Genomic DNA, 27,755 nt, shown 5'->3' with positions numbered 1-27,755 from the left:
TTATTTGACTAGTTATTTTTTCAAAATAATTTAAGTATAATTTAATAAATAAAATATAATAAATTCTTTTCATTTAAAATAATTTTACATGTCACTCGTAAATAACCAATTACTAAATACGGAGTATTCTTTAATACTACTAATTTGTTAAAATAATTAATACAATCGCAATATATTACTCCGTAATACAATTAATTGCCAAACATGGTTTATCCAACCAAAAAATGCGGGTTAGTTGAACTCCGATAATCCGATATTCCGTAGTGCGGTCTTAAGGATATCGCATTAGCGCCCATACTATATATAAACGCTCACCTCGCAGGCAACCAAGAAGGTGAGATTCCGAAATTGATTTGAAATTATTCCTTCTCGTCAATTTGGGTTCCAGTAATGGCGTCTTGGAACTCAACTCCGCTGGAGGTGCTATACAACGTATTGGGATGGGTTGCGTTTGTGTCGTGGTCTATCAGTTTCTATCCTCAGGTCATCCTCAACTTTCGCCGGAAAAGGTTTCCCGATTTCTCGCCCTCTCTCTTTCACTTTATTCACTTTCTTCTTCTTCTTAATTGGAAAAGGTTGTGGCGCAGTGTGATAGGATTGAATTTCGATTTCGTGGTGTTGAATTTGACCAAGCACACCTCCTATCTCATCTACAACGCTTCACTCTTCTTCGGCTCTGCTGTTCAGAGGCAGTACCGTCAGAAATATGGCTTTGATGAGGTTACTTTTTTTTTTCTTTTCTTTTTTTTTTTGGAATTTCTGCATAATTGATTCTTTTTGTCAGCGTATGAGTCATTTCTCCTTCTATAGTAAGATATTGGATTGATAATTTGGGGATTTCTTATATGCAGATGATACCTGTAGCTGCTAACGATGTTGCTTTCTCTGTACATGCTGTTCTTTTGACGGCAATAACCTTGTTTCAAATCGCGATCTATGATGTAAGTATTTGTTTGATTTTTATTTTTTTTTTGAGAAAAAGTATTTGTTTGATATTTTCTTATACTCTTTGATATTTTAGTATAACTTTGGTTGAGATATTCTAACCTAGATCATATATTTGATACCTTCAGAAGTTAGATTTCAGATTATTTGAGTGTTTAAATTAAGCTGTTGTAGAGTTGGGAAGTACAATTGTGTAAATATTTTTGTGGGTTGTCAATTTACAGAGGGGAACCCAGAAGGTCTCAAAAAGTTGCACTGCAATTGTGTCGGTTGCGTGGTTGGCCATTGCTGTTTGTGTGTTCATTGCTATACCCAAACATAGTTGGCTTTGGCTGGTGTCTTGCTTCAAGTAAGGAAACCTCTGCTTCATACCAAAAGTACTGTTTGACATTCATTTGCCTCCGTAAAAGAAGTCACTGATTGGTGTAATGATTTAGTGAATGGGTGGGCGGGTGACTTTTCTCATGACATACAATACTTTCAATCTTTGTAATTATCTATATATGTTTGCATGCTTACACATGAGTATCATCAGTAAGCAAAACAAGGTAACTCTATAGTGGGCCCCGGGGCATTACTTAGTGGTCGAAGTGTTGAGTGTGGGTGTAGTGACCTAGCAAATACTCGGGTTTGAATCCTCAATGGAAGAGGATCTCAGCCTTGGGGCAAAAAGCAAGCACTCAGACCTTGCGTCGCTGAGGCACATCCCACGATTTACATCCTCTCATCCAACACAGGGCAGGGCATTGAGGGGCCCTTAGGTTCGGGGTTCAAACTTAAGGTGACTCTATAGTGACTTTCTGGATATTGTAGAGCAAGATGCATAACATCAGAACATGAGTGCTTTGTCCATTACTATTCTAGAATTTCTTAGGTGAGGGGCTTTCTTGTTTCTGGGGACAGTACCTTTTCTTTGGATACATTTGAAGGGAAATCCTTCTATTAGGATCTTTACTGTTTCTGTTATCATTAAATTATTAATAGACAAGAAGGATGCATATTATGAGTGCTGATGAGTTTGTGTTTAATTTGGAACTGTATCTACAGCATCTTGCAGGTTGTCATGACAGTCATCAAGTACATTCCCCAGGTAGGTTATAGCAACACTGAATTGAACCAACTGCTTTGTATGTAGTATTTGCACTAATAAACTACTTGTGTGTTTACCTTTTATAAATCTCTAGGCAGTCATGAATTTTCGACGAAAGAGCACTGTTGGATGGAGTATTGGCAACATTTTACTTGATTTACTCGGAGGTCTTACAAATTATGGGCAGATGGCTGTGCAGTCTATAGATCAACGTATGTCTTATGTTCCCAATTTTAATGTTATTAATATATGCTTTAGGTGGAGACTGGGGAATGCCATATAAATCTTATATGGAGTAGTATTACTGTATTAGTGTAGTTACTCACCTCTTTCTTTCTTTTCTTTTCAGATTCTTGGGTGAATTTCTATGGAAATATAGGAAAGACTTTATTGTCTCTGGTACGAATGCTCACTTTTAGCTAAGTTTTTTACTGAACTAATCCTTTATATATCAAGTTAGTTAATTCCACAATTTTCTGAATGCACATTTTACAGGTATCTGTATTCTTTGACATTCTGTTCATCGTGCAACATTATGTGCTCTATCCTTCCAGAAAGGCAGTTACTTCCGATGATGCTGATGCTGAAGCGGTAAGAAAGAAGCTATTAATTAACTCTTCTGATCACCCACATGCAGATGATGTGTAATGGTTGAACGGGTACATGTGTAATCGTTTATTCCACTTTGGTAAGCACTTGACGATAGGGAGAAAAACAAAACAATATTTTGCGTTATTTGTATACATGTGTTCCTCGCAGTGGAAAGACTGCAAAGCTGTTTTTTTTTATGTGTTGATAAAAATGAAATGAAAACAGAAGTGTTAGTTATAAATTGGAGATTACATAGGTACTGTGTTTTGTTTCCTAGATTTCTAGGATATGGGTGAAGTTCCCAAATCCAGTAATTAAGGTGCTAATGTCAGGGTATGCAGCGCTCAATTTGAATCATTGAATGCCCTTTAGTTGAACTGTTGAAGAGAGGATGTAGCTGGGAAGAATATCCCTTGTCATGCTGCACTTTTGATGTAGCCATATGTGATTCGGTAGAGTGATCAAGGAACTGCCTCAATTCTGTATCGGAAATGAAATATCAAGTCTTGCATTATCATGCTTAATATTTATTGGTCAAATTGGATATTCTTTTTTCGCTTGGTTTTTTTTTTTTAATTAATTAATTTATTTGCATAATAGTCCTGATCCTACTCCTTCTCCAGGTTCCCTATAATAGTATTATAGGCATATTTGACTTAGAAAGAACCCTGACTCGATTGAGACTAAGTATAGATAATCTTAGTCAATCTAATAAAAATTTGAGTAACGAAGATTATATTAATGGGGATATGGATAATTTGAGTGAACATGATAATACAATAAATGGTGCTTTGTAGTCCTTTGAGTGGACATGATAATTTATCAAAATGAGCATAATGTCGAATATATACTGGTTGATAAACAAATTGTCCTTTATTTTGATATTTATGACCCTACAAGTTGGTCTAATCTTGAATAATAAATCAAGAGATATTTTGATTGAAAAGGGACTTATAAGATAATTAAATATTATGTTTCCTTTGGATAATACCTTTAGGCATTTTTAAATGCTTATTATGCTACAAAGTTGAGTGAAGGAGAAATTAGTGATCGAAAATGGTTGGTTTACAGCCCACTCAAAACATGTGGATGAAGTATATTGTTTTTGTTGTAAGTTAATCTAATAATAATACAAGTGCTTTAGCAAATGATGGATTTAGGAATTGGAATCATCTTAATGACGGACTCAAAGAACATGAGAATAACATTGAGCATATGACAAATTGGAATGAACTAAAAATAAAATTAAATTATAATAATCAAACTATTAATAAAGATTTACAACATGAAATTTCAAAAGAAAAAGAGCATTGGAGACAAGTTTTGCTAAGCACAGTTTCAATTATAAAATGTCTTGCAAAATATAATTTGATTTTTCGAGGTCTAATGAAAAACTTTATTATAATAATAATGACAATTTTTTGGTGTTGATTGAGATAATTGCATAATTTGGTGTAATAATGCAAAATCATATTAGACACATTCAAAATCATGAAATTCATCATCATTATCTTGGTCACAAAATTCAAAATGAGTTCATTTCTATTTTGACCCAAAGTGTAAAAAGTTCTATCATAAACATTATTAAAGAGGCTAAATATTTTTCTATAATTTTTTATTATACTCCAAATGTGAGTCACCAATAACAAATGAGTTTAGTAGTACAGTGTGTTAATATGTCTACTAACAAAATCCGATAGTGTTGTATATGCCATGTGATTGTCATAGTCTTATTCTTACTGTTAGTTAGAGGTGTCAAATGGACGGGCTGGCCCGAAGTCCAATCCAAGCACGACCCTTTTAGGCAGGCATAACCCAATCTATTTGCTACAATGGACGGATTATGGCTAGCATGTATTTAACAGTGTTGCAAAAATCCCGGCTAATCGACGCCTAGGTGCTCCCGAGATGCCCTATGAGCGCCTAACGATTTTTCCAATCATGGTTTTTAGGTACATGGACAAGGTCGGCCCAATCTGGCAAGTTGGCCCATACATTTTTAAAAATATATAATATGCATATATAATTTTAAAAGACTAATGGCACATGGATTATCACATTAGAAATTATAAAATTGGTTTTATGCCTATTAAATTATTACGTATTTACTATTTAACAACCATACTTTAGTAATTACAACCTTAAAATATTTTAAAGTTGTAAATTTGTAATTGTTTCAAATTGAAAAGTTACTCTTACTACATAGTATAGTTTTTTTTGAAAACACTACATAGTATAGTTAGTAGTTGTAATATGTAAACTTATCTTTATTAATGTGATTACTTTATTGATTATTCATTTCATAATTTTCTTGTAATAATTCTTAAGTTAAATATTTGAAAATAAATATGTACCATGTAAAGCTAATTTAAAAAGAAAATATAACTTAAAGAGTAACTACCACAAATGGTTCTCTGACTATTGAGCTAGTACTCCTTTTAGTCATCGACTTCAATTCAACCACAAATGTTCCTCTGACTTTCATTTGTGACCACAAATAGTCTTCCGTTAAAATTTTTATTAAATATGTGTTAAATCTAGGGGTATTATTATCAAATTGATATATATATATATATATATATATATATATATATATATATATATATATATATATATATATATATATATATATATATAATGGTCATAAAATAAAAATGTTTAGAATTTTTCACCAACAAGCATAATTGAAACAATTAACGAATATAAATACTCTTAGATAGAAAGACAATACACCTTATTCTTGTAATTATGCGTACAAAATGAATATTTAATATTATAGCTATATGTTTTTAATTTAACCAACAGATTAAAATGGAAGATTTTTTTTTTCAAAAACCTTGCTTTCCATTATTTTCATAATTGTTCATACATGGCCGATTAATAATTTTCACTCTTCATTAATCAATCAAACATTATATTTGGGACATAACTGGAAGCCGCCACTGTTGAATTAATATAATTATTCAAGTATAAATTACGAACATTAATCATGGGTTTTTATTTAATTTGTTCATTTATGTGATTTGTCATGTCCATTTTGTTTTTATAATTATTAACTTAATGTTTATTAATGTTTGAAAATTAATTATGTTGTCATATAATTCTCAAAAAGAAGTAATCATAATAATATCAATCAATTTGATAATATTACACATAGATTTAACACCTATTTAACATAAAGTTTATGTGTAAATGTCATAATTGTTAAGAAACTAAAGTAAATGCTACGAAGTATGTGTTTTTCAATTTTGTCACTCACTTTTCTCACTTTTGAAAATAAAAGCAACAAAACATGCAAAACTTATAAGGATAAATCGAAAAAAAGTAGAATGATATTGATGTTCAATATTTAAAAGAGGACAACATTTTAGGACAAATTAAAAAGGAAAATAAGACATGTAAAATGAGACGGATGAAGTACCATATTTAATTATTTTTGTAATTATATATTGTATTTAATTTTTTATTACGTCATGTTATCTTATATTTTAATTTTGTTTTTCAAATTTAAGCTTTTATTAGTAAATTATTTTTTAAATCATGTAATTATATATGATACCATTATCTTATTTATTTATTTTAGTTTTAAAATTTATTGAAATACATGAAAATATGTTAAGGGTATTAAAGTAATATATATATATATATATATATATATATATATATATATATATATATATATATATAGACATTTTCGTAATTATCACCAATTTTACTTGCAAACTTGAACAATAAAATTTGCAATTTTCATACTTTTTTCAAGTTTGCACATTTAGTATTAACTTTTTTCACATTTAGGATTAACATTTTGCATATTTAGTATTAAAAGATTGTACCTAGCAAAAATGCTAAAGTGCATTGCATTTAGAGTTTCAATTTTAGAGTTTATGAATGAGTTTTCGATTGATATATTATTCAATTAATTGAATGATACTTTTTAAAGTAATCTTGTAATCAAATAAATGTATCATTTTAAATATTTGATTTTTTAAATATTTTATCTATTATCTATAATAATAATAATATAATAATAATAATAATAATAAGAATCTTTGGGCTTTTCCAAATCCCTAACCTCTGTGCTCTGCTTGCTGAGTGCTGCCTCGTCGGGACGTCGCCGGACCTGCACCAAAGACCAGTCGTCCAGTCCTCCAACTTGCCTGCTGCCGGCGGCCCTGCTCCGCCGCCTCGCCTGCTCCAAGCGACGAACGGACCGTCACCAGAGACCAGTCCAGTTCTCGTCGACGGACCATAGCTCCGGTCTCCTCCCGGACCTCTCCTGTCGACGAAGGTACTCACTACTCAGGCTTGATTTCTGATTTTTCTGTTCGTATACCACAAAACCTTGATTTTTTATTTGAATTTCTCTTACGGCATGCTTTTGCTGATGCTTCAATGAGTATGGCATACCAAAAGCAATGGCTCTTGTATCTCAGTACAAAGAATACCATTCTCAAGAAATATGATGGGAGCTAATCCACTTTTTATCTCCATTGGCCTTCTTTTATATTTTACTTGTTTACCAAATTGTATTTCTTCCTTTTAGCTAAACTTCAACAGTTTCATGAAGGTTTAAGGACATCTTCAAGAAGTCTATGAAGCTTAATGGAAATCAAAGCTTAATGGTGAGAATTCTCTTTCTTGGGATAGATAGATATTGCATTGTCTATTGTTGAGACTAATTGTTCCATTTTTGGGGTAGGTACGAACACAGTCTCATTGATGATGATATCATTGATATGGTTGCTTATGCATTGAAAAGTGGTGGTGGTTATGTATGGGCATGCAAGAACTATGATGGGATGTGCAGAGTGATTTCTTAGCTCAAGGTATGCTGAAAATGATTTTATGTTTTCGCTGTCTATCTGTTTGTGAATGATATATAGATTATTCTGACTTGTATAATGTATATTTTAGTCTTTTGTCTTGATACTGTTGGTTGAAAGTTGAAACATTTGTGTACATTCGTGGAAGTCTTTTACTGAAGGACTTGTTCATTTCTCTTTCAATTTTCAGCTCATTGTCTCTTTCCTAGATACCTATTCTCATTGTCTCTTTCCTAGATACCTATTCTCTTTATCTTTGTAACATGTTTTGGTCTTTTGGATACCTTGGGTTGATGACATTTGTCCTGGTATGCTTCACTCTGTCCATAATAAGTGCTGAATGAAAGTGTATTTTAGTTATTATCAACAATGATTGAACTATTGAAGTTTCAAAAAGTCATATGAATTCAGAAAAGTGAAATAAGATTGAGATGTTGGAAAGATAAACTATTCATTAAAATATGTGTTTTGGTTTCCCTGTCTAGATTCTGGTTAATGTAAATTATAAGGATTGGTTGGGAGATGAATACATTATTGTTTTGTTTACTGTTATAGATGTTTGCTTGTTAGTTTGCACTAGAAAACTAGAAAATGTTAGGAATTGTGGTTTCTTAAACCAAATCGAAATCAAACTTTTTCAAACCGAACCGAAACCAAACCGAACTACAATGTTAGACCGAATTGTTTCATTTTTTAAAAACCGAACGAACCGAAACCGAACAAATACTAAAACGCCCACCCCTAGTCTTCTACTTCCTTAGGCTTATTATTTGTAGGCTAATGAAGTAGGGAACTAGTGATGGTATAAGCCCAAACGATCCAATGACTATGAAGACCCAAACACGGTTAGAAATCATCGTTTTTTCGACCACCCAAAAAATTGGTTTCAAAAAGTGACTTTGTTTCAATTTTTTGTCGGAGGATTGAGGTGGTCAAAAAAGTTTTGCCAAATTTAATTTTGTGTATTTGCGACCACCTTGGTGGTCGGAATTTGAATTTCCAACCACTATTCAAAAGTGGTCGGAAATTCCAAACACCAAGTTAGGTGGTGGCCTGTGGGAAGTTTCTGCGTTTTGAATTTTTTTAAATAGGTCTTCCTTAGTGGTTGAGAATACCTTTATATATATCTCCCATGCACATTTCAGATCAGTTTTCAGATCATTCTTCTCCTTGTTTTTTTTTAAACTCCTTTCTCCTGTTTTTTTCATTTTTGCAGGTGATTCTTCACTAAACCATTCACAATAGTGTTGAAATCAAGCTAAGGTATGTGTATATATTCTTAGCACTATCATTTATGTCATTTTTTATGTCTAGCTTTGGTTTTTTTTTTTTGTATATATTCTTGTGAATACATTTTTAAATTATTTATTTTATGATTGAACAATATGTAGTGTTCATAGATGTATATGTGTGTGTGTGTGTGTCTATATATATATATATATATATGTATGTATGTTTTTTTTGTATAATTATTTGTATATTTATGATTTTTTAACTTTTTATTTAAAATATTTATATTATTTGTAATATATTTATAAATGTGTTTGTATTGTATATATGTTTTTGCAGTTGTTTTACATGGCTAATATACCTGAACATCGAAAATGGATGTATAACCGATTGTTACCTGGAAAAAGGGGATACACTGATGAGTTCTTAATAGGTGTTGAGGAATTTGTAAATTATGCTAGCACACTTCCTGTATACAAGGCTTCAATGGAGATTAGGTGCCCATGTAGTAAGTGTAAAAATAGAGTACACTTGTCTGCAGATGATGTTCGTGTTCATTTGTATAAGAAGGGTTTTGAACCAAATTATTGGATTTGGACATGTCACGATGAGCTTGCCCCTTCAATACAATCACATATGAACGAAGGCCCGAGTGAAAGCAATCGGTATGAACAAATGGTTTTTGATGTATCTGGTCCATCAGATGAGCTTGCCCTTTCAATACAACCACATATGAACGAAGGCCCGAGTGAAAGCAATCGGTATGAACAAATGGTTTTTGATGTATCTGGTCCATCAGTTTTTCCATTAAATGGCGATAATGACCAAGATGAAGAGCCACATAGTAGTGCAAGAAACTTCTATGATTTGCTAGATCTTGCGAGACAACCTTTATCAAAAAATGTTGGTGAAGAAACAGAGTTGGCATATGCATTGATGATGATGAATATCAAGACAACTTTTAATATACCACAGCTAGCAATGGATCAGATATTTCAGTATAATAACCGTATGATGGGTCCCAATAATCGAGTACCTACTCGGTATTCTGATGCCAAAAAATTACTTACAAAACTTGGTCTTGGACATGAGAAGATTGATTGTTGTATAAACAGTTGTATGTTGTACTATAAGTCTGAAATCAATGACAGACACTGTAAGTTTTGTGGTGAGCCAAGATTTAAACCACATCCACCTGGATTTGCTCGTGCAAAAGAGATACCACGCAAAAGAATGCATTACATTCCTCTCATCCCTAGATTGCAACGTTTGTATGCATCACATAGCTCTGCTTCACACATGCGGTGGCATTATGAAAATCTTCGTGAATCTGGTATTATGTGTCATCCTTCAGATGGGGAAGCATGGAAGCACTTTGATAGTAGATTTCCTGATTTCGCAGCAGATCCTCGAAATGTGAGATTAGGCTTGTGTTCTACTGGATTTTCTCCATTTGGTTTCAATGCAAAGTCGTACTCTTGTTGGCCTGTTATGGTTGTTCCATATAATCTCCCACCTTCAATGTGTATGACTCCACCAACCACATTCTTAACTTGTATTATTCCTGGGAAGAAGAACCCAAAAGCCAATATTGATGTCTATCTGCAGCCTTTAATTGATGAACTTCAAATATTATGGAAAACAGGTGTCTTAACTTATGATGCATCACTTAAACAAAATTTTATGATGCGAGCTGCGTTAATGTGGACCATCAATGACTTTCTTGTGTACGGTATGCTATCTGGATGGCAGACAACCGGGAAACTAGCATGTCCTTATTGTCTTCAGTATTCTAAATCATTTTATTTGAAGAATGACCATAAAACATGTTGGTTTGATTGTCACCGTCAGTTCCTTCCAATGAATCACTCATGGAGGAAGAATCGAGATGCTTTCATCAAACGACGGGTAGAGAAATCAAAACCTCCACCCATTTGGACAGGGGATGAGTTGTTTCATAGTTTGAAAAATATTCCAAGGATTATTGATGGGCCAATTGATCGCATTGAGGGATTTGGACAATCACATAATTGGAAAAAAAAGAGTATATTTTGGGATTTGCCTTATTGGAAAGATAACTTGCTACGCCATAATCTTGATGTGATGCATATAGAGAAAAATGTGTTTGACAACATCTTCTACACTGTTATGGATGTCAAAGGCACAACCAAAAACAAAGACACACCTAGTGCACGTCTTGATATGAAGGACGTTTGTAATAGGCCACAACTTGAGTTGGTAGAAGAGAATGGACATTTTCTTATGCCCAAGGCAAGCTACAGTTTGAATCGTAATAATCAATTGGTTGTCTATGAGTGGTTACGGACTTTGAAGTTATCTGATGGGTTTTCTTCTAATTTGGCTACATGTGTTGAGTCCACATCTTCTAAATTAATTGGGATGAGCAGTCATGATTGCGATATTTTTATGCAATTTCTTTTACCTGTAGCGTTCATGTTTTTACCAAGCTGTTATTGGAAGCCTTTGACTGAGTTAAGTGCGTTTTTTCGAAATCTTTGCTCTACATCCCTACGTGTGGACAAAATAAGTGAAATGGAAAACTCGATTGCTTTAACGTTGTGTAAGTTAGAACGTTTTTTTCCTCCAGCACTGTTTGACTGCATGGAACACTTGCCTGTCCATCTTCCCTATGAAGCACGTTTAGGTGGCCCAATACAATATCGTTGGATGTATCCATTTGAAAGATTTCTTAATCACTTGAAATCCAAAATGAAAAATAAGAGATATGTTGAGGGTTCAATTGCTGATGCATATATGCTTGAAGAGTCAACACACTTTGCATCATTTTATTTTGACGATCATGTGAAGAGTAGAACAAAGATAGGTCAGAACCTAAATGATGGAGGCATTAATCCCAACTTTCCAGTTACTTTGTCAATATTTAATCAACCAGGTCGGTCGATGGGCAAGAGAAAAACAAGATATTTGAGTGCAGAAGAATGTTTCTTAGCTCATCAATATGTCTTACTTAATTGTGAGGAGGTTCAACCCATTTTAAGGTATGTGTGCTCCATTTTTATAAATGTATTTCTCTGTTTTGGATCCAAATGTATATATCTAATTGAACTATTGTAGGTTGTATGAAAAAGGTTTACGGCGTTACAATCCTGGTTGTACTGATCAAGATGTAGATGATGAAGTTAAAAGGAATTTTGCACATTGGTTTAAAGAATATGTAAGAAGTTAATGTGCTTTGTGATTCTTGGTTCTTTATTATCTATATATGTTGTTAAATGACTTTTTTATATTTATTATTAGGTATATAACTCAAGGAACAATGTGTCTAACCAATCACTCATTGATTTGGCATCTGGGCCGTTGATGGAGGTAAACACATACACGGGATATGTTGTTAATGGTTTCAAGTTTCATACTGAAGTACATTGTCGTAGAAAGTCAACTTCTAACTTTGGAGTGTCTATTAAAGGAACTGGTTTAACACAGTTTGAATCAAATTGTTTTGGCACGTTGCAAGAGGTTGTTGAGGTTGAGTACCCAAATGACCCAATTAAAAAGGTAGTTCTCTTTAAGTGTGAGTGGTTTGACCCAACACTGAATGTTGGATCACGATTGAATTCTGAATATGGTATCGCTGAGGTGCATTGCAAAAAACGATCTAAGAAGTATGGTCCTTTTATCATTGCACAAAGCGCATCTCAAGTGTGTTATATTCCATACCCACAAGGTATAAAGGAAAAAATGAATTGGTGGGTAGTGTTAAATGTACAACCTAGAGGAACTATTGACAGCACTTATAGCTCTAGTTATTCATATCAACAACAGAACATAATGTTGCCTACATATGGGGGTAGTCAAAGTATTGAAGATGACGTGCAAGACTTAGTGCACAAACCATTACAAATGAATGAAGTGGAATTAACTCAAAGCGAAAATCAAGGGTCTGATGAACGTGCCCAAACTGAAAATTCTGAAGAAGATGATAGTGAAGAGATTGAAGAAGAGGACAATGATGATTTTATAGAAGATGATAGTGGAGATTCTGATGACAAAGATTCTACACCATCAGAGGATGATGATAATGAGCAATCCGAAGATGACGAGGGTGAATTTTAATTTAGATTTGAATTTTAATTTATTTTAATGTTTATTTTAATTAGTGATTTATATGTATTTTCATTTGCCTAAAAACTTTTGAAGTGATTTATATGTATTTTCATTTGCCTAAAAATGTGTGCTTTATTAATTAATTTACTTTTGTTAGGAATATACTATATGTACTCCCATTTTTTACTCCTAATTTTTATTCCACACAAAATCATGATGTAGACACTTGTATTGAGACTCACATGAAAAAAGTAGCTTATCAGTGTCCCTTGTAAAATTTAGGGAGTAAGATTTGGGAGTTCATGTAGTAGAACTCTTTTTGTTAACAGTAGAATGATGAGGCTTTTTTTTTTTTTTTGTGCTTCAAATTTTTGTGCTATTTTTTTTTTCTTTCCGGCTTTTGACAAAGTCAATGTTGGGTTTGAAAGCCATTTGAACAAATTTCTGCTAGCTAGGGTTTACTCTCTCACCACTTCTCCTTTGCCATTTCTCTGTTGAAAAGAAGCACCGTCACACCTCAGGTACGCCATTTTTATGTTTTGATTTTTGTTTTTGTTTTTTCCCAATTTTTCTACATATTTGGTACTTGTTTTTGCCTAGATTTCTACTTGTTTATGTTTCTAGATTTGTATTTGTTGTTTTCTCAGTTTCTACTTATGGCTATGGTTAACTTCTCATGATTCTCTGTGAAAGAAATTTCTGACAAAGAAAATATTGGGCATGTTGATTGTTAGTATTTCCATTTTTTCCCTGGTTTTTATTGTTTTGCAACTGTGGAAAATAGAGTTTGAGACATCCATGTCATATCAGAATGATGGAATGAGTATGTTGTGTGCTATGTACTGCTATTTAGTACTCAATAGGTAGTTCACTGCATCAAACCTAATAAGTCACTGCTATGGAATGAGACTTTTGGCTGGTTTTGCTATAGTGGTTGGAGTCAAATACTTGAGTTGTGCAAAAGTCTACTTATAACAATGTAAAGCAATAAAGTAGCATGAGTGCATTATTCTGTACAGTCCTCAATATACCCTTTCCAGAAGTCTTTATCCTCAAATTAGTTTTCCCCTACAGAAAAAGATTTTTTCACTCCTTACACTTGCTTATGAAGTTACTTTGTGCCATAGACTGATCTTCTGTCAAGATATTTCCAATAGCTTTGCAACAGTTAACAGAGGAAGATGAAAGATTGTGCCATATCCACAATCATTCTTATTTTGACATTTTGCTTTCATCAGTAATATCACTAATATGAAAGAAAAAGCTTTCAAATTAAGAAATAAATATGACCATATGCATTAAGTTTTTTACTCAATAAACCATAAAGAAATGTCTGACACAGACATTGGGGTTAATTAAAAAGGGGAAGAAGAGATTAAAAACATGAATTGTTTAAAAACATGAGAGTGATTAAATGAAAGAAAAGTGATTACTAATTCATCTTCTTCAAAGCCAGCTCATATTGCAGTGTCTCTTAGAATACTGTTCCATTCAATGCCTAAGCGCAGACTATCCATGGCTAACTTAGATTTTCTTTCTTTTTAAATTTTCCTCTTGGAGTTCCTCTTTCTCTATTTATCCACAATCAAATAATGAGAAAGAGGTGTTAAAAAGCTGAAAATGTCAACACAAATGTAGTCTGGAGCAATACTTTAGATTTTCTGAAAATGTCAATGCTAAAGATTTTGTTTAAAATGGATAAATAACTCTATCTTTCCAGTTTCCACATAGGTGTTGTTGAAATTTGAGGGCAAGCATATCTCTTCTCCAGAATCTGCTGAGATTAGGAAATAAAATCATGGCTGTTCAGCCATTTGTATCTGTTAAAGTGTGCCCAAGAAAAAAAATTATATTATTTTGTTTTTTTTGTTTTCCCTTATGCTGCTGTCTCTGCTTATTGTGTGTGAAGTCCAATCTGTTAGCATTTAACATCAATTCACATGCTGCTGTCTCTGCTTGATTTTAAGCATTATTTCTAAACAAATTTGAAGGCCTTGTTTTATTTTTAAGTGAGTGAAGACTGAAGCGTGGTGACCTTTCTTTACAACAAAAAATGTCACAGCGTAATGCAAGAGAGTAAAAGGTTGATGTCCCAACCACCAGCAATTGCTAATTCCGAATAAAGCTCACCACCAAATGATGTCCCAAACTCCAGCCCACCACCAAGTCTAGTCCCACACTCTAGCCCACCACCAAGTTATGTGCGTCGAGAGCTGCAGGATAGTGATTCTGAGCGTAATATCTTGGCATCACCAAATAATGTTCCAACACCTCCAAGTTCTAATTCAGATCCAAAAGACAACAGGATCACAATACACCCCATTGGCACGACATCGTAAGTCTTATATTGATAACTGTACTATGTTTACCTTTATTTCTAACATTTATATTTTGTTACAGGTTTGATCCATGTAGTGCGCATAGGGGAATTGTGCCTTGCCTTACTCGGACATTCCCCAANTTTTTTTTTTTTTTTTGTGCTTCAAATTTTTGTGCTATTTTTTTTTTCTTTCCGGCTTTTGACAAAGTCAATGTTGGGTTTGAAAGCCATTTGAACAAATTTCTGCTAGCTAGGGTTTACTCTCTCACCACTTCTCCTTTGCCATTTCTCTGTTGAAAAGAAGCACCGTCACACCTCAGGTACGCCATTTTTATGTTTTGATTTTTGTTTTTGTTTTTTCCCAATTTTTCTACATATTTGGTACTTGTTTTTGCCTAGATTTCTACTTGTTTATGTTTCTAGATTTGTATTTGTTGTTTTCTCAGTTTCTACTTATGGCTATGGTTAACTTCTCATGATTCTCTGTGAAAGAAATTTCTGACAAAGAAAATATTGGGCATGTTGATTGTTAGTATTTCCATTTTTTCCCTGGTTTTTATTGTTTTGCAACTGTGGAAAATAGAGTTTGAGACATCCATGTCATATCAGAATGATGGAATGAGTATGTTGTGTGCTATGTACTGCTATTTAGTACTCAATAGGTAGTTCACTGCATCAAACCTAATAAGTCACTGCTATGGAATGAGACTTTTGGCTGGTTTTGCTATAGTGGTTGGAGTCAAATACTTGAGTTGTGCAAAAGTCTACTTATAACAATGTAAAGCAATAAAGTAGCATGAGTGCATTATTCTGTACAGTCCTCAATATACCCTTTCCAGAAGTCTTTATCCTCAAATTAGTTTTCCCCTACAGAAAAAGATTTTTTCACTCCTTACACTTGCTTATGAAGTTACTTTGTGCCATAGACTGATCTTCTGTCAAGATATTTCCAATAGCTTTGCAACAGTTAACAGAGGAAGATGAAAGATTGTGCCATATCCACAATCATTCTTATTTTGACATTTTGCTTTCATCAGTAATATCACTAATATGAAAGAAAAAGCTTTCAAATTAAGAAATAAATATGACCATATGCATTAAGTTTTTTACTCAATAAACCATAAAGAAATGTCTGACACAGACATTGGGGTTAATTAAAAAGGGGAAGAAGAGATTAAAAACATGAATTGTTTAAAAACATGAGAGTGATTAAATGAAAGAAAAGTGATTACTAATTCATCTTCTTCAAAGCCAGCTCATATTGCAGTGTCTCTTAGAATACTGTTCCATTCAATGCCTAAGCGCAGACTATCCATGGCTAACTTAGATTTTCTTTCTTTTTAAATTTTCCTCTTGGAGTTCCTCTTTCTCTATTTATCCACAATCAAATAATGAGAAAGAGGTGTTAAAAAGCTGAAAATGTCAACACAAATGTAGTCTGGAGCAATACTTTAGATTTTCTGAAAATGTCAATGCTAAAGATTTTGTTTAAAATGGATAAATAACTCTATCTTTCCAGTTTCCACATAGGTGTTGTTGAAATTTGAGGGCAAGCATATCTCTTCTCCAGAATCTGCTGAGATTAGGAAATAAAATCATGGCTGTTCAGCCATTTGTATCTGTTAAAGTGTGCCCAAGAAAAAAAATTATATTATTTTGTTTTTTTTGTTTTCCCTTATGCTGCTGTCTCTGCTTATTGTGTGTGAAGTCCAATCTGTTAGCATTTAACATCAATTCACATGCTGCTGTCTCTGCTTGATTTTAAGCATTATTTCTAAACAAATTTGAAGGCCTTGTTTTATTTTTAAGTGAGTGAAGACTGAAGCGTGGTGACCTTTCTTTACAACAAAAAATGTCACAGCGTAATGCAAGAGAGTAAAAGGTTGATGTCCCAACCACCAGCAATTGCTAATTCCGAATAAAGCTCACCACCAAATGATGTCCCAAACTCCAGCCCACCACCAAGTCTAGTCCCACACTCTAGCCCACCACCAAGTTATGTGCGTCGAGAGCTGCAGGATAGTGATTCTGAGCGTAATATCTTGGCATCACCAAATAATGTTCCAACACCTCCAAGTTCTAATTCAGATCCAAAAGACAACAGGATCACAATACACCCCATTGGCACGACATCGTAAGTCTTATATTGATAACTGTACTATGTTTACCTTTATTTCTAACATTTATATTTTGTTACAGGTTTGATCCATGTAGTGCGCATAGGGGAATTGTGCCTTGCCTTACTCGGACATTCCCCAAGGCTGTAAGAACATACAATGATGCTCCTAGACATGTGAAGGATGTTTGGTTTAATGAATTTAGGGTAAATTACTTTAGAACTGCTATTGGGACAAGAATTCTGACCTATGTTTACTAAAACTACAATTTGTTTTCTTTTAATTTTATCAAAGAAAAGCTATAAGTGGAATTCGAAAGATGAGGGAGCTATTTGGATTTTGGAATATATTTGAGAAAAGAGCTGCCAGAAGACTGATCGACACGTTGCGACAGGTGCACATAAAGTTGGCAGCGGGTGACCCATGGCCTCCATGGATGTCTGATCTTTTGGCTCAATACCGCTTCATTTGGGATAAGGAGGACTTCAAAAAGACTTCTGAGAAGATTAAAAAAAAATAGAAATTTAGATTGCCGGGGAATGGGACCGTCGCTGCACTGTGCAAGTTCAATCCCAATGACTAAGCATAGGCGAAGATTGGTAAGCCATTTAATGATTAATATTTAAATACAGTTTAAATTTTAGCGACGACATTAATATTTGGTTTATTATTCTTGGATAGAAAGAAAAGCTCGGAGAGGAGTCCTCGCATGCAGTGTTGTTCCAAGCCACACAAACAAAAAAAGATCAATGAGTTTGTGTGCAAAAAAGCTCAACAAGTCACAGTAAGTTGCAAAAAGCTCAACAAAATCATTGTGTGAAATACATTTTTCCTGCGGTTTTGCCTAGATTTGGTTTAATATGCATTCCACTTGCAATAAATGTTCATATAATCTGTGAATTGAATGTCAATGAAACCCCAACAATTTGTAACAATTGAAACTGTTATTGTAACAATTGAGGTGTTGATTGATAAGCATAGATACTGTTATTGTTACCAAAATAGTTGCTCACTTGCTCGAAATTAAAAAGTGTACTATGGATATTAAACTAAGGTAATTTTCTTCAAAAGTCTTGCATGAGCTTCTGATTATTCTCAAAATTAGTGGTGCTATCAAATTGCATCTACTAGCAGATTTTCTTATTACAGGTTGAAGGATTTATCATTGTCATTCTTGACTCCATCCATTCAAACCAAATGATACTTGCAAGTGTGGTATGTGGTAAAGTTGCAAAAATATGCAATAATGCATTACAAATGTGTGCCTGTGGTTTCTCATGGATTGTGTAGTTTATTGTCTTTCTTATTTTTCGTGTAGCAGACTATTAAACAATTAAAATTGTGCCACAGAGTGGATCTATGAAATAGAGATATTAACTCTTTTTTGGTGTGCAACTTAGTTTTGCATGTGTTCTCTCTTAATACACCATGGGTCTAATTTTAATTAGTCCATCCTGAACTAAAGACTGCAAATGGCAATTGAGAGTGCAGCTTGAATAGTACTAATCAGATGGATTCTAAGCAGTATAAGGTGTATATGAAGCTGTACTGGTTTGCTATTTGTCAAATTGTATCTGTCACTCATGCTTATGTACTTGTTTGCTATCAATATAGGAAGCTGTAACTAGGGGTGAGAATGAGCCGGGTTCAGGTTCGACCCGACTAAAATGAGCCGAGTTCAGGTTCGACCCGACTAAAACTTCGGGTACCCTGTATTTTATCGCTCAAATCGAAATATTAACATTATGTTTCGGGTTTGGGTGCTTCGGGTCGGGCTAAATCGAGTTTGGGTTAGGATGCCCAAAATTATAAAAATTGTATTGATGAGGTCTGAAATACTTATCAAGTCTCTTACATTTCCAAGAATTTGAAATCTTTCATCATACATAATATACATTTACAATGTTACATTCTTGCATCATACACATACATAGGTAGGTACTACACTTCCACTAGGGATGAAGCTTTTGGGCATGCCAATATATCTTTAATTCCCATACAATTTTCTTCCACAATTTCCCTTGCTCATATTCATGATATCATAGCCTGAATCAACAACCCAGCTCATACAATCTAACAATCCTCAAATGGTGAAGTGAAGAGGAGAAAGCATCAGTCTTTGAATCCCAAAATCTTTGTTCATCAACAGGATGCATTACTGTTAGATCACTTTCACAAAATTTTTAAACGTATAAAAAAACAGTATTAATTGGTGTGCTAAATTTAGGCATTGTAAAGGTGTGCTGACTTGGTCAACACGCACTGAAAATAAAGCACAGTTTGACCAACATGGGCTTGCTCCCCAAGTTGCCCCATTTTTGTTTCTTCTATTTAAACTCTAAAATCTGCATTTTGCCTTCCAGTATCAGATTTCATCTCTCTTAGCTCACAATTGACTTCCAAGTTCCAATCGATAATGAAGAAACAAGGTTGCCAATATGGTATAGTCCCATTGATTAGGCCCATGCATCTTCGCCAACAAGTTGTACGACTCGCCCCCAACGGCGGCGGGGCTCTTGATCAGAGTCCCCGGGAAGCCCACCATCCACATCCGCTCCAAGTGCTTCCGCCCCCCACATTCGCTCGGTAAAGCCAAGGACAAGGGGACGCACAAGCTCAAGTCCCGCGACGTCGTCGTTTCTAGCTCTAAATTGACCACTTGGCGGGTCACGGATGGCGGGCCCGGCTTTAAATTTTCCGGGTTATCGGCCACGGGGATTTTGGATCACTTGGCCGTCGCCAATTACATGGACGATTGTGATTATGATTATAATGATGTGCACGAATAATTTGACGATTTGGGGTAACGTCAAGCTTTGTGGTGGAATTGTGGGGCTAAGAGAAAGGCTCAGAATGGCTAGAGATATGAGACTCAAGAGAATTTGTTGAGTTTGTCTTATATAAAGAATATAAATTTCTTTCATATAAGGAATATGAGTTTATCTCATATGAGAAATGAGTGTAGCGGATAGTAAATATTGTACCATCACTATCACTATAAATAAAAGAATAACTTCACTCCGTGGATGTAGACACATTGTCGAACCACGTAAATCATGTCTTCTTTACTTTTTGTCATTATTATTATTATTTTTTGTTCTTGTTAATTTCAATAGAATTGAAGTAGAGATGGACTTGGAGGTGGTAGTTCAGGTAATAATCGGAACGATCCATGAAAGACCCTAGGCAAGCATGTTGATCATAGATGGTAGGGAGCTACTTAATTAGGAGGGTAGAGACTAGGGGTGTAAACGAATCAAATATTTTTAGTCTATAGGAAAACTTGTAAAAAAAATTAAGTTAGGCATTTTCAATTCGAATGTTCGAGTCGAATCAAATATATTCGAATAATGTAGTCGAATCGAATACGAATAAATTTTTTAGATTCAAATATTTATCGAGTACGAATTTGAATAGTTCTCAAAATAGTCGAATTCGAATCGAATTGTAAGATATTTGACTCGATTCGATTCGTTTAGTAATAAAGTAGACAAGATTATACTACGGATGTAAAGAGTAATAACTTTGAAGTGTACAAATTTTGTAGTACAAGTGCTCAAGTTTTGCACCACAGGTGTATAGATTTTATACTACAAGTGCATAAAGTAATATAAGTTGAAAAAATGTAGTGACATTTTGATAATTTTTTAACTTTGAAGTGCAATATTTTTACACAACAGGTGCACAATTTCTATGTAGAGAAGAGAGGGGAAGTCGTCGACTTACAGCTAGAGAGAACGGAGGCGGAGGGATAAGGAGAATTAGAGAGAGAGAAAAGAACGAGCTTAGAATGTCTAATAACTCCTATAAGTCTATCCGAATCCAAAATTTTAAACCAAAGGCCCGAACCAACTTAACTATATCCAGTATTGTAAAAATTGGCCTAGGTATCTCATTATTATGTGGATCATGAATGCAATATACATTTTTAATATACTAAATAGTACATTATTTGTGTATTGAATGTACATTATTTGATAATATATTAAAAAATATCATATACTTTCAAATAATGTATTTTATGTATACAAACAATACACTTTTAGTATATTAAAAATATGCTTTTTAATTTATGATTCGCACAAATATATGGATCATGGTACATGGAATAATGATTGCTTCTAGGACAAGGTAATTTCAGCCCTGGACATCTTTTAGTCGGTTGGCCAACTAACTGGCGGGCTAAGTACCCTAGGTACCGAGTTGGGCACCTAACTTAGCCTAGTCAGTGCCCAACTCGGCCAAGTGTTTTTTTTTTTTGCCTGCTCGGCTACTCATTTTCTATGCATACTCTTCCAGCCATGTACTCAACTAACCATATAACATATGTGTTTGACTAGTTTGAGGAATTATAACAGTCTAAGGACATTCATATCAGTAGTTATTGCAAGGATAATGTCAGAGAAAAAACTTGAGGAAGAAAACTAATACTGATGTGAATAGAAAATCATGGAGGAAAATTAGTCCGGCAAAGCCAAAGATATTGCAGGAGTTACAGGTGAAGTATTTTTTTTTTTAAAAAAAAAAAAGAAAAGAAAGAAACACAAAAGTAGCGCGTTGGGCGCACTTTGCGCCCCAGCGGGTGGCGGCCACTCTGACATTTAATGCAACTTTAAGTTTTTTTTTTTTTTTTTTTTTTTTTGGGGGGCCTTTTTTTTTTTTTTTTTTTTTTTTTGGGGGGCCTTTTTTTTTTTTTTTTTTTTTTTTTGGGGGGCCTTTTTTTTTTTTTTTTTTTTTTTTTGGGGGGCCTTTTTTTTTTTTTTTTTTTTTTTTTGGGGGGCCTTTTTTTTTTTTTTTTTTTTTTTTTGGGGGGCCTTTTTTTTTTTTTTTTTTTTTTTTTGGGGGGCCTTTTTTTTTTTTTTTTTTTTTTTTTGGGGGGCCTTTTTTTTTTTTTTTTTTTTTTTTTGGGGGGCCTTTTTTTTTTTTTTTTTTTTTTTTTGGGGGGCCTTTTTTTTTTTTTTTTTTTTTTTTTGGGGGGCCTTTTTTTTTTTTTTTTTTTTTTTTTGGGGGGCCTTTTTTTTTTTTTTTTTTTTTTTTTGGGGGGCCTTTTTTTTTTTTTTTTTTTTTTTTTGGGGGGCCTTTTTTTTTTTTTTTTTTTTTTTTTGGGGGGCCTTTTTTTTTTTTTTTTTTTTTTTTTGGGGGGCCTTTTTTTTTTTTTTTTTTTTTTTTTGGGGGGCCTTTTTTTTTTTTTTTTTTTTTTTTTGGGGGGCCTTTTTTTTTTTTTTTTTTTTTTTTTGGGGGGCCTTTTTTTTTTTTTTTTTTTTTTTTTGGGGGGCCTTTTTTTTTTTTTTTTTTTTTTTTTGGGGGGCCTTTTTTTTTTTTTTTTTTTTTTTTTGGGGGGCCTTTTTTTTTTTTTTTTTTTTTTTTTGGGGGGCCTTTTTTTTTTTTTTTTTTTTTTTTTGGGGGGCCTTTTTTTTTTTTTTTTTTTTTTTTTGGGGGGCCTTTTTTTTTTTTTTTTTTTTTTTTTGGGGGGCCTTTTTTTTTTTTTTTTTTTTTTTTTGGGGGGCCTTTTTTTTTTTTTTTTTTTTTTTTTGTCAGAGTGCATTTTTTTTCACTTTTCTTTTTCTTTTTTATTCTTCCTCACACTTTCTCTTTCCTAATCATGCTTACAAAAACTCCTCAAGAACTGCGAAAAAACTCCATTGATAAGGATGCTCTAAGAAGTCTTAGTCCTGAGTGGAAAAAGTGGAGACGATATACTCAAATTACTGGATCGCCTAAGCGGTGTCTAGGCATCGTTAGGGATGACAATTCTACCCGCACCCGATGGTTTCTCTGCATTCCCGCCCCAACGGGCATTAAAATACCTGCACGATTTGGATAATAGGTGTGGGGATGAAATTTTTTTTTTATACCCGCACAAATATGGGGCGGATATGGGAGGTATCCTCGCCCCAGTTATATATTTGATCTGAGTTTAATTGATTTAAAAAAAAAATAAACGTATAAAAAAACAGTATTAATTGGTGTGCTAAATTTAGGCATTGCGCAGGTGTACTGGTTTGACCAACACGCAACGAAAATAAAGCACAGTTTGACCAGCATGGGATTGCTCCCCAAGTTTCCCATTTTTGTTTCTTCTATTTAAACTCAAAAATCTGCATTTTTCCTTCTTCATATCCGATTTCATCTCTCTCTTAGCTCACAATTGACATCGAATCGATAATGAAGAAACAAGGTTGCCAATATGGTATAGTCCCATTGAACTCAAGATTAGGCCCATGCATCTTCGCCAACAAGTTGTACGACTCGCCCCCAACGGCGGCGGGGCTCTTGATCAGAGTCCCCGGGAAGCCCACTATCCACATCCGGTCCAAGTGCTTCCGCCCCCCATATTCGGTCGGTAAAGCCAAGGACAAGGGGACGCACAAGCTCAAGTCCCGCGACGTCGTCGTTTCTAGCTCTAGATTGACCACTTGGCGGGTCACGGAGGGCGGCCCCGGCTTTAAATTTTCCGGATTATCGGCCACAGGGATTTTGGATCACTTGGCCGTCGCCAATTACATGGACGATTGTGATTACGATTATAATGATGTGCACGAATAATTTGACGATTTTGGGTAACGTCTAGCTTTGTGGAATTGTGAGGCTAAGAGAAAGGGCTCAGAATGGCTAGAGATATGGGACTAAAGAGAATTTGTTGAGTTTTTCTTATATAAAGAATATACATTTCTTTCATATAAGGAATATGAGTTTATCTCATATGAGGAATGAGTGTAGTGGATGGTAAGTATTGTATCATCACTATTCTAAAAACAAAGTATTGTACCATCACTATCACTATAAATAAAAGAATAACTTCACTCCGTGGATGTAGACACATTGTCGAACCACGTAAATCATGTCTTCTTTACTTTCTGTAATTATTATTATTATTTCTTGTTCTTGTTAATTTCAATAGAGTTGAAGTAGAGATGGACTTGGAGGTGGTAGTTTAGGTAATAATCGGAACGGTCCATGAAAGACCCTAGGCAAGCATGTTGATCATAGATGGTAGGGAGCTACTTAATTAAGAGGGTAGAGAGTAGGGATGCAAACGGATCAAATATTTTTAGTCAATTGGAGAACTTGTAAAAAAAATTAAGTTAGGGATTTTGAATTCGAATAATGTAGCCGAATCGACTACAAATAAAATTTTAGATTAAAATATTTATCAAATACAAATTCGAATAGTTTTCAAAATAGTCGAATTTGAATCGAATAATAAGATATTTGACTCAATTTGATTCGTTTAGTAATAAAGTGGACAAGGTTATACTACAGATGTAAAGAGTAATAACTTTGAAGTGTACAAATTTTGTAGTACAAGTGCTCAAGTTTTGCACTATATGTGTATAGGTTTTATACTACAAGTGCATAAAGTAATATAAGTTGAAAAAATGTAGTGACATTTTGATAATTTTTTAACTTTGAAATGCAATATTTTTACACTACATTTGCACAATTTCTATACTAAAGATGCTTAAGTTTCACACTACAAGTATAAAAGGCTATACTACGCATGGAGAAAAATTTTCTCACAGTACTTGGACACCTCTTCTCACCTAATCTCATCTATATCGGCTCCCCCCTCCCCACACATATATGAATGGTGGATCGACTAAGATTCTAGGCAGTTTTGTATATAGAACTTGAATCTAACTCAATTCACAGCTTCGACCTACCACCAACTATTATTCAAAAAAATTTATCCATGCAAGGTGAATATTCACGAGGCGTATTGAAATTTTCACCACTGCTGCCACCACCAAGAAACTAAAATATTTTATGAAAAATAAGTAATTTTTAAAAATTAATTTCTAAAAATATAATTTTCAAATTTCTAACCGACCTTAAATCTAATTTTTTTTAAATGAAAATTTGAATTACCTGACACAAGAAGTGTAAATTATTTTTTAGAGGCAATTAATATATTCTGATATGAGTTTAATTGATTTTAAAAAATTTATTTAAAAAGTATTTTTTTTTTTTAAAAAAAAAAGTATAAAAAGGCAGTATTAATTTGCGTGCTAAATTTAGGCATTGCGGTGTACTGGCTTGGGCAATACGCACCGAATATAAAGCATTAAAGCACAGTTTGACCGCATTATACACCACATGCCCACGTGGACATGGACTTGCTCCCCAAGTTTTTCCCCATTTCTATTTCTTCTATTTTTTTATTTTTTGAAAATTCTATTTCTTCTATTTAAACTCTTTAATCTGCATTTTCCCTTTCAATATATCTCTCTCTTAGCTCACAACCTCCAATCGATAATGAAGAAAGAAGGTCGCCAAAATGGAATGGTCCCATGGAGCCCCAGATCCGGCCCCTCCACCTCCGCCAACAAACTATCCGACTCGCCGCCAACGGCGGCCGGGCTCTTGCTCAGAGTCTCCCCGACTCGCATCCGCTCCAAGTGCGGTGGTAAAGCCAAGGACAAGGCCAAGGCCAAGGGAACGCACAAGCTCAGATCCAGAGACGTCGTCGTTTCTAGCTATAGATTGACCACTTGGCGAGTCGCCGATGGCGGACCTGGCTTTAAATTTTCCGGTTTATCGGCCACCGGGATTTTGGATCGATTGGCCGCCGCCGATTACATGGATTATGATTACGATTACGATCACGATCACGATCAAAATCACGATTACATGGATAATGATTACGATTACGATTACGATTCCGATCACGTGCACGAAGAATCCGGCAGTTTGGATTATTTCCCACCCGGTTTAATTGTCGATTTGGATTTCGCCCCATCGCCGTTGTCCCTCGAAATTGAGGCGGACGATTACGGTGACCTAGACGGCGGCGATGACGTCGACGACGATGCGATGAGCTTCTGTGAGGTGGGATTCCTGTGGGAACAAGTAGAGGGAGATGAAGGTTGGTGTCTAGTTGAAGAAATGTAATTAATTAATTAATTAAGATATGATTAATCACAGAATTGAATTTAATCCGCCTCTTTCAGCCATATAATTGTATTTAATATTCTTATATGTTTAAGTTTTATGTTAATAAATTTAAGTTAGGTGTACTCAAAAAAAGAAATTGTAAGGTATAGGTGTTACGTGTAGGCGGGTGCACGCAATTAATTGTATGTTTGTACAGTATCTCATTATTCAATATTCATACGTGCACATCATCACTTCCTTTAAATTATATCCCCACACACACTTACAGCTCGTTTGGTTCGCTGAAAAATATTTGAAGGAAATGGAATTCAAATTTCTTGGAAAACAAATTACCAGAAAAATAGATTTCATTGTTTGGTTGATGGAAAAGAAATTACAGGGAATATGAATTCCATTGTTTGGTTGGATTTGGAATGGTAAGGAATTATAAATATAAAGATCAATATGCCCTTAACAATTAATAGTGACAATAAATTATATTATTTTGATGAGGGTAAAGTTGTCCAATTGCTCAATACTTTCTTCCCAAACTCTAAGAAAAACAAAATACCAACTCCTAGCAAGGAATTTGTTTTCCTCCACTTTTGGGAACTCAAGTTCCATTGGAAAACATTTTCCATCCAACCAAACAATGGAAAAACACATTTCCTTCACTTCATGGAAAAGATTTTCCATCCAACCAAACACCCCCTTAAAATATTATTCTAAATTCTTATGAAGGATGACTATATTATTCTAAATTCTTATGAAGGATTACTATTTTGTCTTTGAGATTGATCGGGTCAAATACGTTTTTTCTCACTAATGAGTTGTTTGGTTGGATGTAGTTTTAATTTAATTACAACACAATTCTTTGGTCAATCGAATTATAGTATTTGGTTGGAGTGAATGCAATTCCTTCATTTTGTTGAATTGTAATTCATATTCTTTCCATATAATTACAATTCTGGAAAGGGAAAACAATTCTGGAAAGGGAAAAAGGAAGAAAAAGAGTTTTTACCATTGAATATTATTACTTTACAAAAAGAGGAATCAATTCCACCCAAGTCCAACACACCCAGGAAAAAAGTTATCAAAAGTTGTTAATAGGAATCTTTTTTTTTTTTTTTTTTTTCAAAATGAGGAATCAATTGTACTGTGTTCCCTTACCCCATTCGTAAGCATAATTGCGAAAAAAAAAAAAAAACATTTCGTAAGCATATTAAACAGCAATTGCCTAATAACCCATTTCGTAAGCCTTGAACCCATTTCCCACCTGTGCGTAAAATAAACTGAAAAAAATGGCATATTTTACTTACCAGTACAATTGCGCTCGCTTGAACCCATTTGCAGACTCCAACCGAACCAAATTCTTCAGCAATTTGAAAGCTTTTGATTCCTTAAGGTTTAATTTCAATGGTTTGAACTTTGAAGTATAGGAATGAGGGTTTGTGTTGGTTCTGATGAGGAAACAACACTCCGTACTTAATACATTCATTTTAAAAAAATTAATACATTAATTATGAAATAACTAAACTGTCCTTGAAAAAACGACATTAGACGGTGAATTGTAACGGAAGGACCATACGTGGGTAGGAACAAAAAGTAAGAGGACTTAAAGTGATTGATTTAAAAGTTGATGACTAAAAGTGGCGGTGTCATTAAATTCGGAGGAC

General features: G+C 34.1%; 4 protein-coding genes and 1 long non-coding RNA gene across 12 annotated transcripts; all 5 read left to right on the top strand.

The window, feature by feature from the left end:
- Nucleotides 1-267: 267 nt before the first annotated feature.
- On the top strand, nucleotides 268-3,175 carry LOC115998198 (cystinosin homolog). Of its 2 annotated transcripts, XM_031237692.1 has the most exons (9): nucleotides 268-509; nucleotides 588-720; nucleotides 852-941; nucleotides 1,170-1,294; nucleotides 1,993-2,035; nucleotides 2,130-2,247; nucleotides 2,385-2,434; nucleotides 2,531-2,626; nucleotides 2,959-3,175. In XM_031237692.1, the coding sequence occupies exons 1-9, from the start codon at nucleotides 391-393 to the stop codon at nucleotides 2,977-2,979; spliced, it is 795 nt and encodes a 264-aa protein (XP_031093552.1). In that variant the 5' UTR covers nucleotides 268-390; the 3' UTR covers nucleotides 2,980-3,175. The 2 variants fall into 2 exon arrangements, with proteins under 2 accessions (XP_031093552.1, XP_031093551.1); XM_031237691.1 differs by lacking the exon at nucleotides 2,959-3,175 and having other exon boundaries at nucleotides 270-509; nucleotides 2,531-2,881.
- A 3,519-nt stretch (nucleotides 3,176-6,694) lies between these two features.
- Nucleotides 6,695-15,226, top strand: LOC115998636. Of its 5 annotated transcripts, XR_004093935.1 has the most exons (9): nucleotides 6,695-6,917; nucleotides 7,197-7,251; nucleotides 7,329-7,455; nucleotides 8,669-8,715; nucleotides 9,022-11,702; nucleotides 11,779-11,878; nucleotides 11,962-13,289; nucleotides 14,831-15,103; nucleotides 15,169-15,226. XR_004093935.1 is itself a non-coding variant. In XM_031238258.1 (7 exons), the coding sequence occupies exons 5-7, from the start codon at nucleotides 9,031-9,033 to the stop codon at nucleotides 12,775-12,777; spliced, it is 3,588 nt and encodes a 1,195-aa protein (XP_031094118.1). In that variant the 5' UTR covers nucleotides 6,695-6,917; nucleotides 7,197-7,251; nucleotides 7,329-7,455; nucleotides 8,669-8,715; nucleotides 9,022-9,030; the 3' UTR covers nucleotides 12,778-15,202. The 5 variants fall into 5 exon arrangements, 1 of the variants encoding a protein (XP_031094118.1); XR_004093933.1 differs by having other exon boundaries at nucleotides 11,962-15,103; XR_004093934.1 differs by having other exon boundaries at nucleotides 7,187-7,251; nucleotides 11,962-15,103.
- Nucleotides 15,227-15,252: 26 nt separating this feature from the next.
- Nucleotides 15,253-18,161, top strand: LOC115998635. 3 transcript variants are annotated; one of them, XR_004093932.1, is made up of 5 exons: nucleotides 15,253-15,408; nucleotides 16,950-17,222; nucleotides 17,288-17,411; nucleotides 17,500-17,804; nucleotides 17,887-18,161. It is a non-coding gene; the product is annotated as an uncharacterized LOC115998635 (long non-coding RNA). The 3 variants fall into 3 exon arrangements; XR_004093931.1 differs by having other exon boundaries at nucleotides 15,253-17,222; nucleotides 17,505-17,804; XR_004093930.1 differs by having other exon boundaries at nucleotides 15,253-17,222.
- Nucleotides 18,162-23,370: 5,209 nt separating this feature from the next.
- Nucleotides 23,371-23,751, top strand: LOC115998896. Its single transcript, XM_031238566.1, has one exon. It carries the CDS (start codon nucleotides 23,371-23,373, stop codon nucleotides 23,749-23,751), a length of 381 nt encoding a protein of 126 aa, XP_031094426.1.
- Nucleotides 23,752-25,350: 1,599 nt separating this feature from the next.
- Nucleotides 25,351-26,344, top strand: LOC115998350. Its single transcript, XM_031237902.1, has one exon. The coding sequence runs from the start codon at nucleotides 25,462-25,464 to the stop codon at nucleotides 26,095-26,097; it is 636 nt and encodes a 211-aa protein (XP_031093762.1). The 5' UTR covers nucleotides 25,351-25,461; the 3' UTR covers nucleotides 26,098-26,344.
- The last annotated feature ends 1,411 nt before the right edge of the window (nucleotides 26,345-27,755 follow it).

The sequence above is a fragment of the Ipomoea triloba genome, chromosome 12, assembly GCF_003576645.1.
Source record: "Ipomoea triloba cultivar NCNSP0323 chromosome 12, ASM357664v1".
Taxonomy (NCBI): domain Eukaryota; kingdom Viridiplantae; phylum Streptophyta; class Magnoliopsida; order Solanales; family Convolvulaceae; genus Ipomoea; species Ipomoea triloba.
Note: the sequence above shows the minus strand (reverse complement) of the source record. Positions and strands in the feature narration are given on the sequence as shown.